At 37.3% G+C, this 12,895-nt stretch overlaps 1 protein-coding gene across 3 annotated transcripts in view; it reads left to right on the forward strand.

Moving 5' to 3' along the window:
* Positions 1-12,895, forward strand: part of LOC128698732 (uncharacterized aarF domain-containing protein kinase 2-like) — a 203,902-nt gene that overhangs the window by 24,388 nt on the left and 166,619 nt on the right. For all 3 annotated transcript variants that reach the window (XM_070097763.1, XM_070097762.1, XM_070097761.1), the window contains exons 2-3: positions 4,521-5,216; positions 9,915-10,150. In XM_070097763.1, coding sequence (XP_069953864.1) covers positions 4,535-5,216; positions 9,915-10,150 — 918 coding nt within the window. In that variant the 5' untranslated portion in view covers positions 4,521-4,534. The remainder of the gene's footprint in view (positions 1-4,520; positions 5,217-9,914; positions 10,151-12,895) is intronic.

A 12,895-nucleotide genomic window follows, 5' to 3' on the forward strand; every position in this document is an offset into this window, starting at 1 on the left:
GTGGGTCGCATCCTGGGGGACAAGATTAAGGACCCCAATGGAAATAAGTTAGACAGTCCTCGATGACGCACTGACTTCCTTGGGTTATCCTGGGTGGCTAACCCTCCGGGGTTAAAAATCCGAACGAAATCTTTCTTTCTTCTTCTTTCCACATGTACTGGGGATCAAATCCCATTTCCTCACTGTGCAAGCTGAAATTGTTACCATTTGTTGTATAATCCCTACAGGTTTAGCTGTTTCTCATAATATAATAATTTCTAAATCTTACCACAACCTCCGAAATATGCTTAGTAATAAAATTACTTAAAATGTATCAAGTAATCCAGCCTAAATACTCACCATATCTACGAAAAAGCTGCAAAAATATTGTCTCCATCCATTGCAGTACTTTTCAAGAAATCACTTGAAAATCAAATCTTTCCAGAATCAGAAGAGCCATGATAATAGCATCCACAAAGGAGGCAATTAAACTGATCCTGGTAATGACAGAAGGGTCCTGGATTACTGACTTCAGGAAGTTATCCAGGTAGCAAGTTCAGTGATGTGTTAAAATATGACCATTAGTTATCCATCTGTGATTTAGGTTTAGCTCAGGTTTGGTTAGGCTAGGTTATTGCTTGCCTATAGTTTTACTAAATTTATCTATGGGAGAATTATTTACAAGTAAGAAAATATCAGAGACTTCTGATAAATCAACAACTTGGCAATATTGATGTGATCACTGACATTTATTACAGACCAATATGTAGATCTATCTATTTCTAATCTTCCAATAGTAGCAAAAATATCTGAGAAAGTAATACTGTACATTCTGGGTAAGTACCTGTAATCACACTGTATTTAACCCTTTCAGGGTCCAGAGGTCAAATTTCAAAGTGTGCACCAGTGTCCAAGAATTTTCAAAAAATAATTTTGTTATTTTTTCTTATGAAATGGTAGAGAATCTTTTTCTGAAGGTAATGAAACAAAAAGTATGAAATTTGATGGAAAATTGACAAAATTATGCTCTTGCGAATTTTGATGTGTCAACGATATTTACGTATCGGCAATTTTGCCGACTTTGACTCCCATTTTAGGCCAATTACATTATTCCAGTTGACCAAATTCTTAGCTATTTCACTAGTATTACTTCTATTCTATCGATTGATCACAAGAATTTGCCAAGTCAACTGTTTCAACTACAAAATAAAGTGGTCGGAAATTGGTAATTTGGCCAATTTAATGCAAAGTTCAAAATACTCCAATTTCAAAATAGGGTCCAGAATAAACAATGCAGGCATTCCTGGCACTAAACTAACATTTCCCCTATTCATTAGTTATGTTTTCAGGTTTTACTAATGAATTCCATTTTGATTTTTTATTCACATAATGAATTTTTATTCAAACCAAAAAATAGAAGATTTACTGTTATGCAATATTGTAATAATTGTATAAATAATATCACCACATTTGTGAACGTATATTCGACCCACCAGCAGGCGTGTATTAGACGTGTGAGGTCATTTGTTTACTCTTGAACATAGGCAAAAATTTAACATTTCCGCTACTTTGAGCTCAGTTTCAAGCCATTTCCAGTACTAAAAAACAATCAAAATCATCTCTATTTCTCTAATATATCTTCCATTCTATCAAATGAGACCAAGAAATTGTAAATACAACTATAAAAAACATATGAAAAACACTGCAAAGCCGCTGTTTTAATCGAAAATTACAGTTTCAGTTTTTTCTCTCATTGTGTACTATGTGCTGCAGGATTTGTTTTATGTGGTGCACACACATACCACATAGATGTATTCTTTCATATCTAGGCCAAAATTTACCGCTCACAGCTCATCAGAGCTGAGTTCATGACGTAGATCTACGGTTTGGACCCTGAACGTAAAGCTGTAGATCTATGGCACGGACCTTCAAAGGGTTAACAAAGCATAAGATACACTAATTTTGCCACTCTAGATCCAGACCTAAAAAAAAAAACATAAATTATGAAACAATAAAAATGTGATGTTGCAGTGTCTGACAGATGTGATGAATGGTTTTGAAAACCAACAAGTTGAAGAATTGAGACACTTATGCAACATGGGATCTTGGTACAAAGACTTCAACGCTTGCCCAACCTTTGGACGATGACCTACTTACACTAGTGGCAGGTCCCACTGTGATCCCGCCTCCTCCTGCTTCAACTCATCTCACCGCAGTATATAAGCCACCTCTCTGGCCCTATGCTGCACTTCCTACAAGAGTGATGGACTGAACACATTGATTCCAGGTTGAGGGACTGATTACCTCAAACTTCTACTCTCCTTACCCATTTCTACTTTGTATTGGACTGATGAAGCCACTGTGTGGCGAAACGTTTCTTCAATAAAGATTCCCATGTGTTGCATAAGTGTCTCAATTCTTCAAAAAAAAAGATTTTTTACCACATGAAATTTTAATTTTAATACACACAATCTGTAGAAGACATGCACAATTACTACTCTACTAAGAATAGAATACATGACACTTACCTTTATTGAAGATCTGGTGATGATTGATGGGATGGGAGGAGGGGAGTGTGGAAGCTATTGTTTAGAGGGGGAATCCCCTTCCCTTAGGACTTGAGGTAGCAAGTCCTTTTCCGGGGTTACTTCCCTTCTTCTTTTAATGCCACTAGGACCAGCTTGAGAGTCACTGGACCTCTGTCGCACAACAAATCTGTCCATAGAGCTCTGTACCTCCCGTTCCTTTAAGACTTTCCTAAAATGGGCCATAACATTGTCATTGTACAGGTTGCAAGCATGGCTTGCAGTAGCTGTGTCAGGGTGATTTTCATCCATCAAGGTTTGCAGTTCAACCCACTATGCACACATTTCCTTAATCATTTTTTTTCAATTTCATACTAATTCTTGCCCTTTTTACCACAGGGATGGCACTAGAAGCTTTCTTGGGGTCCATGGTGACTTATTTTGCAGTTACAAGCACTAAAAACACTAGTATAATGTGAAATGTACCGAATGTATGCGTAGATGCGTAGAGGAGAGGCAAAATTTTTGCGTTCAAATGCTTCGTATGGCGGATTTAACGTAATGCGATGCATTCGTATGGTGGGGGTCCACTGTACAATGGATTAGTTTTGTCATCCTTCTCTGTATGTTTATATCTTTCTAATTCTTTCAACAAACCGGCTGTATCCCACCGAGGCGGGGTGGCCCAAAAGGAAAAACAAAAGTCTCTCCTTTTACATTTAGTAATATATACAGGAGAAGGGGTTACTAGCCCCTTGCTCCTGGCATTTTAGTTGCCTCTTACGACATGCATGGCTTACGGAGGAAGAATTCTGTTCCACTTCCCCATGGAGAATGTTTACATCTATTTTGATCTATTTTGTAGTATGGAGACCGGAACTGAACTGCATAATCTATTTGAGGCCTTACTGATAATGTGTAGAGATGAAGAATAACCTTTTGACTCCTGTTATTATAGTCCTTTATATAAACCCAAATACAACAGCCTGTTATCCTTAGTTCTCATCCTTAGGGACTGCTATCTTGACTTCAGATTGCTGTTTATCATGACTCCCATATCTTTTTCATTTTGTATATAGTTAAGCTTAACATAACCTAATTTATAAGTATGAGGGCTCTTTTCATTCATAAGGATTAAGACTTGACATTTTTCCACATTGAATTCTGATTTTACCTCATTTATGCAAACTCTGCTTCCTATTAGTCAGCCATGCCAACACTCTATCCATGTCATTTTCGCTTCTTCCTACCCTCCCTTCCTCCCTGTCTTCATTCATGGGAGGTGCATTGTTGCCAGTGATTGGATCATGATTTGAGGAAATGAAGGTATTCCTGTCAAAATACAATTGCCTGCCACTTTCTTTAACAGTCTTTTGTGTGAGACCTATCAAAAACCTTAATGAAATCCAACTCAACAACAGCATATTCTTTATTATGGTCCACTGCTTCAAATGCTTTACTGTAGAAAGTCAGTAAATCTGTAAAGCAAATATGTTCCCTTGTGAGTCCATTTTGAGAATTTTTAATTGAATTATGTTCATTAACATGGTTTATTATTATTTTGGCGATTATACATTCAAATGATTTGCTTGCTACTTGTTGAGGTAAGACTTATTGAGTGGTAATTTACCGGTGTGGACTTGTCTCCTGATTTGAAGATAGGGGTTACATTAACCTTCCATTTTCAGTGCTGCATTGAAAAGGCTAGTTAGGGTTTCATTAAATTCTGTCTTGCACTCTTTAAATACCCTTGACAGTTCGTCAGGGTTTGGGGACTTATTTTGCTTAAATTGATCTGCACAGTACTTATTTGATAACCATGTCCTTACTGACTGATTATGGTACTTAATTTGTTTTCTTCAGGACCTCTATACATGTATATATTAATTGCTGGGGATATCATTTGTGTCTTGTGTGATGATTAATAACTAACAGGAAATACTGTGCTGTAGCCGTTAAAACTTCCTCACTATCTATTTTGCAATTGAGCATTATAACTGTAATTTTTACTTTCAGAATAAATCTCAGCTATGGCAGTTCAAAGTGTGTTAAGGAGTGTCTTACTCACTGGCCTGAAGAATGTGCATTTACCTCAGCCAGCAACAGTAAACTTGCAAGGTTCACTTATTGTGTGTGGAAATATTATACAAAGCCCCACCCTGGCTCATCCATCATGCAGTATATTATCAACATCTTCAAAATTTGTATATTATCACCATCTTCATTCTCCATTTGAAGGAAATCTTGCATCATGGGTACCAATGAAGAAAGGAGTAGATATGCAAGTTGTGAGAAGTTATAAGGAAATTAGTGTTAAAATACTTTCTCATTTAAAGAGTTCTTATCAAAATACAAAGAAAGAACTGTACAGTAAAGTTGTTAATGTCATTCAGAGAACTTCTAAACCTAAAATTAAGTTGTACAAGTGCATAAGAATAGAAAAAGTTATTTTTGGATCATTGTTTTTTGGTCCTTTACAAATATTTAGTAAACCACAAGAAGAGAAAACTGTTAATGTTGAGTTTCCCAAGAAGAAAGAGAGAAAGAAAATTGGAAAGTGGTTGAAGATGCTGTTAAGTGTATATGAGGTTCTGTCCCTTATTCTTAGAACATTTCGTCTTGTCATGACTTTTGGCCCAGTTTTAGCCCTCTACCCTCTTACATACCTAGGCAAAACTGCTACTGATGTCTGGTGGAAGCTGCTGTTAGCAGGTAAGATTATGTTAAGTTCTGTAAATTTTCACTTAATGTTAGTACTGTATTGTCAAAACAAAAAAAAAAATCATTCTCTTTTTTATTAATAATATTTCATTCTTTCATGTACCTTTTTTTTTAACCAAATGAGCCTCGTGCAGTGTTTCCTTAATAAAATTACTTATCAAACCATACCACAGGCAGGTATGGTTTGTTTGCAATCATGTTATTACGATTTCATGAGTCATGAGTCATAAAGTTACCTATCATTACACAGGTGTATCTTGTACATTTGACTTGTGAAATCATAGTAACATGGTTTTAAGTAACTCACAGAACGAGTGGAATTTGAACTCATGAAAAGCCTTCTTAAAACTGGCAGGTCAGTAGTTAGCACATTGGCCAACCAGTTTTAGGATTGGCTTGCCATGAGTTCCAACCTCTCTCAGTCTCTGAGTCTTCTCTTCATTTGTCTGTATCATTTACAGTGCACCATCTTGTTTCAAGCATCTGATTTTTTAAATATCTTCATAATGGAAATATGGCTTTTTCTTATTTCATTTACGTACATAAAAAAATTGGAATATGAATAAGTTTCCAAAATAATTTTCCTTAATGAAAAGAAATGAAACTCTTGCTTGAAACATGGAGGACGACCAGCCCAGTATATAAAATTATACAAGCAGATATCAAACTACTCATAAATTGGTGAATTATGTACAGTATAATCTATTAATCAGCTAGCAGTGATTTTGAATGGAGAACCCCAGTCATACTCTTCCAGAATATCAATTAAATGGTGTTATTTTTGGGATTCACATTTTTCGGATTCACATTTGTATGTGTCCACATTACTATTACATTTTCAGCATTTAGTTCTTCAGTTACCTAGTACAGTACTGTACTGGGTATATTTACATCAGCATTTAGAGGTTTGCATTTTAATTATTAACAATGTATTTAAAATCATAATTTGTTATATCATTTGTATCTTATACAGGAGAGCCCCGCTCATACAGCAGGTTAGGTTCCGAGCTACTGTTGTAAAGTGAAAATCACTGTAAAGTGAAACATAACTTTTTTTCACTTTCAAATGCATATAAAAGCCTGGTAATATGTTTACACTATCATATATTAAGTAAGCAATATAGCTAGGCCTAGAAAAATGTACATACAGTACACACATTACTTGCCTTAAAGTATTTTCATCCTTAGCTTATAGTGAGTGGTGAATATATTTATAAGTAGTGATTTTACAGTCGTTTCGTAAATCGGTACTGTATATATTAGTCTTCTGATTTTTTCTTTCTTGCAAAAATATCTTGCATTTATTGTAGTACAGTAGTTTGCCTTTTTATATTATAGGACCTTGGGGTACTGGCATTGGAATGTCACACCTATCTCTGCCTATTACTTTAATAGGGCTGAGAGGTCTGTTATACCTTGTTAAGTCCCTAGTTTTTCTCAGCTCAAACAACTAATACTGCATTTGAGGTGGTCAGGCACCAGTCTGGCCTGCATAACCCATGGCATTCCAGTTGCCATCTGTCTTGCAGTGTGTGGTCACATTCCTCACCTCTGCTCTCAATGCCTCACTTGCCTCTACAGCACTTGGCTACTCTCAGGGACTTCTAGCTGCCTTCCTGGGATGTGGCATTCATTCCTACTTTCCACTATAGTATTCTGCTGACTGGTGGATTCTTTGCTTAGTTCTCCACATGAGGCCCATTAATAAACAGGCTGGTTATTCAGCCTGTTTATTAATGGGCCTCATGTGGGGCTTCCTTGTGTGTAATATGTATGCCGATTTCTGTTTCAGTTGTAATTTGTGTGTGTACTCACCTATTTGTGGTTGCAGGGGTCGAGACTCAGCTCCTGGCCCCACCTTTTCACTGAACAGTATTAGGTCCTCTCTCTCCCTGCTTGATGAGCTTTATCAAACCTCATCTTAAAACTATGTATGGTTCCTGCCTCCACTACATCATTTTCTAGGCTATTCCACTGCCTGACACCTCAGTGACTGAAGAAATACTTCCAAACATCTCTTTGACTCATCTGAGTCTTCAACTTCCAATTGTGACCCGTTGTTTCTGTGTCCCATCTCTGGAACATCCTGTCTTTGTCCACCTTGTCTATTCAGCGCAGTATTTTATATGTCATTATCATGTCTCCCCTGACCCTCCTGTCCTCCAGTGTCATCAGGTCAATTTCCCTTAACCTTTCTTCGTAGGACAATCCCCTGAGCTCTGGGACTAGTCTTGTTGCAAGCCTTTGCACTTTCTCTAATTTCTTGACATGCTTGACCAGGTGTAGATTCCAAACTGGTGCTGCATACTCCAGTATTTGCCTGACGTATATGGTGTACAGAGTCTTGAACGATTCCTTACAGAGTCTTGAATATATATATATATATATATATATATATATATTTTTTTTTTTTTTTTTCAACAAGTCGGCCGTCTCCCACCGAGGCAGGGTGACCCAAAAAAGAAAGAAAATCCCCAAAAAGAAAATACTTTCATCATCATTCAACACTTTCACCACACTCGCACATTATCACTGTTTTTGCAGAGGTGCTCAGAATACACAGTTTAGAAGCATACACATATAAAGATACACAACATATCCCTCCATACTGCCAATATCCCAAACCCCTCCTTTAAAGTGCAGGCATTGTACTTCCCATTTCCAGGACTCAAGTCCGACTATATGAAAATAACCGGTTTCCCTGAATCCCTTCACTAAATATTACCCTGCTCACACTCCAACAGATCGTCAGGTCCCAAGTACCCTTCGTCTCCATTCACTCCTATCTAACATGCTCATGCACGCTTGCTGGAAGTCCAAGCCCCTTGCCCACAAAACCTCCTTTACCCCCTCTCTCCAACCCTTTCGAGGACGACCCCTACCCCGCCTTCCTTCCCCTATAGATTTATATGCTTTCCATGTCATTCTACTTTGATACATTCTCTCTAAATGACCAAACCACCTCAACAACCCCTCTTCTGCCCTCTGACTAATACTTTTATTATCTCCACACCTTTTCCTAATTTCCACACTCCGAATTTTCTGCATAATATTTACACCACACATTGCCCTTAAACAGAACATCTCCACTGCCTCCAACCGTCTCCTCACTGCTGCATTTACCACCCAAGCTTCACATCCATATAAGAGTGTTGGTACTACTATACTTTCATACATTCCCTTCTTTGCCTCAATAGATAACAATTTTTGACTCCACATATACCTCAACGCACCACTCACCTTTTTTCCCTCATCAGTTCTATGATTAACCTCATCCTTCATAAATCCATCCGCCGACACGTCAACTCCCAAGTATTTGAAAACAATCACTTCTTCCATACTCCTCCTCCCCAATTTGATATCAAATTTTTCTTTATCTAAATCATTTGATACCCTCATCACCTTACTCTTTTCTATGTTCACTTTCAACTTTCTACCTTTACACACATTCCCAAACTCATCCACTAACCTTTGCAATTTTTCTTTAGAATCTCCCATAAGCACAGTATCATCAGCAAAAAGTAACTGTGTCAATTCCCATTTTGAATTTGATTCCCCAAAATTTAATCCCACCCCTCTCCCGAACACCCTAGCATTTACTTCCTTTACAACCCCCTCTATAAATATATTAAACAACCATTGTGACATTACACATCCTTGTCTAAGACCTACTTTTACCGGGAAGTAGTCTCCCTCTCTTCTACACACCCTAACCTGAGCCTCACTATCCTCATAAAAACTCTTTACAGCATTTAATAACTTACCACCTATTCCATATACTTGCAACATCTGCCACATTGCTCCTCTATCCACTCTATCATATGCCTTTTTCTAAATCCATAAATGCAATAAAAACTTCCCTACCTTTATCTAAATACTGTTCACATATATGCTTCAATGTAAACACTTGATCTACACATCCCCTACCCACTCTGAAACCTCCTTGCTCATCCGCAATCCTACATTCTGTCTTACCTCTAATTCTTTCAATTATAACCAAAAAAAAAAAATTTTTTTTTGCCTATAACACTCAAAAATATGCTGTATCATTTCATAAGAAAAAATAATTTTTTTTTCGAATATTTTTTGACCCTGAGTGGGAGTTAAGGATCGAGGGTCTTGACCCTGAAAGGGTTAAATTAAGTCAAAGATGGTAAGTGCACTTCAGTGTCATTATTGGTAACCAGGTTAAACACAAAACTTTAAACACTGTTCATGGTAGATCACCTTACCTGATCAGGAGAAGAGTGGAGGTGAAGTGATTACCCCAACTCTAAACCAAACCAGGTAAGGTTAATACTACTAGGATTAGAAACTAAAAACCTCAGACCTTAAAGAAATCTGGTGTTTTGCAGGAGCCCACTAGATGGCAGTGCAGGTGGTGACCTCCCTGTAACAGTCTCGGAATCTGAAATACTGTACTATTATCCCAATTTCTGGCTTTTCCCCTTGCATATCAAAACTTCCTCAACCACCCCATGTACTCATTATGTACAAACATATTTAGCTCTCAAGAAGTGTCTTATTAAGAGAGAGAGAGAGGTTTAGGCATTTTTTTTTTTAAATCTTTCTTGCAGAAAGGGGCCTCAGTTCCAAGCCAGAATTTACACCTTTCACTTCACCCTGTGTCTCTTTTTATCTCCACGTGGTTTGTGTTACGTATATCTTATTTTTCTATTGAACTTTCAGCCATAGAAATGTCTGGTCCTATCCTCCTTAAGCTGGGCCAGTGGGCATCTACAAGGAGGGACATTTTTCCTGACTCTTGCTGTTCCCAATTTTCACGCCTTCAAAGACGTGTCAAACCTCATTCATGGAAATACACGGTGACCCAAATGAAAAAAGCTTTTGGCCCCAACTGGAGAAAGATTTTTGTTAAATTTGATAATGATTGTAATCCCATTGGTTCTGGCTGTATTGCTCAGGTGAGTTGAACTTGACTGTTACTGAGTATTTAATGTATCAATGTTGTTTGATATATAACACATTTACAAATATTATCTCTCAGTCCACAGCAGGATTTGAACCTACAAACTCTGCATCAAAGTATGTAGATGTAGAGCATGTATGTTTGAATCCTGCTGTGGACTGAGAGATGATGTTTGTAAATAATTTCACTCATTTGAGAATTGTTAGTCATATACAGCCTCTCCTCACTTAGCGACTTACTTGTTTACCGATGACTCGGACTTACAACAGGATCTCTGGCTAGTATGCATGTCTAAATAATGTATATTAGTGCTGATTTCCTCTGTTCTGTTTATTACAATATACAGTACAGTACTGTATATACATTTAAAAATATACCAAAAGTGTTATAAATGGTGCAAGGGTGACATTAAAGCAATATCAAAGATGGCTGACATAAACCCACTATCATTATAGTGTGCTCCTCATTTAGTGATTAATTCACTTTATCAATGTAGTATTAGGAATTGAACTCTGTTGTTAAGTGAAGAGAGGCTGTAACCAAATAGAGTACAATGACTCTAAAGCATATTTTCCTCCAGGCTTGTGTATGTAATGGTATTAAAAGATAATAATAGAAGGTGGTAAGTTACTAAATGCTGGAAAGAGTTTTTATGAGGATAGTGAGGCTCAGATTAGGGTGTGTAGAAGAGAGGGACTACTTCTTGGTAAAAGTAGGTCTTAGACGGATGTGTAATATGACCATGGTTGTTAAATATATTTATAGATGGGGTTGTAAAAGAAATAAATGCTAGATTGTTTGGGAGAGGGGCGGGATTAAACTATGGGGAATCAAATACAAAATGGGAATTGACACAGTTAGTTTTTGCCGATGATACTGTGCTTAAGGGAGATTCTAAAGAAAATTTGCAAAGGTTAGTGGATAAGTTTGGAAATGTGTGTAAAGGTAGAAAGTTGAAAGTGAACGTAGAAAAGAGTAAGGTGATGAGGATATCAAATGATTTAGATAAAGAAAAATTGGATATCAAACTGGGGAGGAGGAGTATGGAAGAAGTGAATGTTTTCAGATATTTGGGAGTTGACGTGTCAGCAGATGGATTTACGAAGGATGAGGTTTAAGGCGAGTGGTGCGTTGAGGTATATGTGGAGACAAAAAACGTTATCTATGGAGGCAAAGAAGGGAATGTATGAAAGTATAGCAGTACCAACACTCTTATATGGGTGTGAAGCTCGGGTTGTAAATGCTGCAGTGAGGAGGCGGTTGGAGGGAGTGGAGATGTCCTGTCTAAGGGCAATGTGTGGTGTAAATATTATGCAGAAAATATTATGTAGAAATTAGGAGAAGGTGTGGAGTTATTAACCCTTTCAGGGTCCGTCCCGTAGATCTACGGCTTTACGTTCAGGGTCCAAACCGTAGATCTACGCCATGAGCTCAGCTCACTCTGATAAACTGTGAGTGGTACATTTGGGCCTAGATATGAGAGAATACATCTATGTGGTATGTGTGCACCACATAAAACAGATCCTGCAGCACACTGTGTATAATGAGAGAAAAAAAATGAAATCATGATTTTTCGATTAAAACAGCAACTTTGCAGTGTTTTTTCGTATGTTTTTTATAGTTGTATTTGCGATTTCTTGGTCTCATTTGATAGAATGGAAGACATATTACAGAAATAGAGATGATTTTGATTGGTTTTAGCACTGGAAATGGCTTGAAACTGAGCTCAAAGTAGCAGAAATGTTAAATTTTTGCCGATATTCAAGAGTAAACAAACGACCTCACACGTCTAATACACATCAGCTGGTGGGTCTAATATACATTCACAAATATGGTGATGATATTTATACAGTTATTACAGTATTGCATAAGAGTAAATCTTCTATTTTTTGGTGTGAATAAAAATTCATTATGTGAATAAAAAATCAAAATGGAATTTATTTGTAAAGCCTCAAAACATAACTAATGAACAGAGGAAATGTTAGTTTAGTGCCAGGAATGCCTACATTGTTCATTCTGGACCCTATTTTGAAATTGGAATATTTTGAACTTTGTGTTAAATTGGCCAAATTAACAATTTCCGATCACTTTATTTTGTAGTTGAAACAGTTGACTTGGCGATTTCTTGTGCTCAATCGATAGAATAGAAGTAATACTAGTGAAATAGCTAAGAATTTGGTTGACTGGAATAATGTAATTGGCCTAAAATGGGAGTCAAAGTCGGCAAAATCGCCGATTCGTAAATATCGCTGACACATCAAAATTCGCGAGAGCATAATTTCGTCAATTTTCCACCAAATTTCGTACTTTTTGTTTTATTACCTTCACAAAAAGATTCTCTACGATTTCATAAGAAAAAATAACAAATTTTTTTTTTTGAAAATTCTTGGACACTGGTGCGTGACTCCAGATTTGGGCCTTGGACCCTGAAAGGGTTAAAAGTATTAGTCAGAAGGCTGAAGAGGGGTTGTTGAGGTGGTTTGGTTATTTAGAGAGAATGGATCAAAGTAGAATGACATGGAGAGTGTATAAATCTGTAGGGGAAGGAAGGCGGGGTAGGAGTCGTCCTTGAAAAGGTTGTAGGGAGGGGATAAAGGAGGTTTTGTGGGCAAGGGGCTTGGACTTCCAGCAAGTGTGCGTGAGCGTGTTAGATAGGAGTGAGTGGAAATGAATGGCATTTGGGACCTGACGAGCTGTTGGAGTGTGAGCAGGGTAATACTTAGCGAAGGGATTCAGGGAA

This window comes from Cherax quadricarinatus, chromosome 59, assembly GCF_038502225.1.
Source record: "Cherax quadricarinatus isolate ZL_2023a chromosome 59, ASM3850222v1, whole genome shotgun sequence".
Classification (NCBI taxonomy): domain Eukaryota; kingdom Metazoa; phylum Arthropoda; class Malacostraca; order Decapoda; family Parastacidae; genus Cherax; species Cherax quadricarinatus.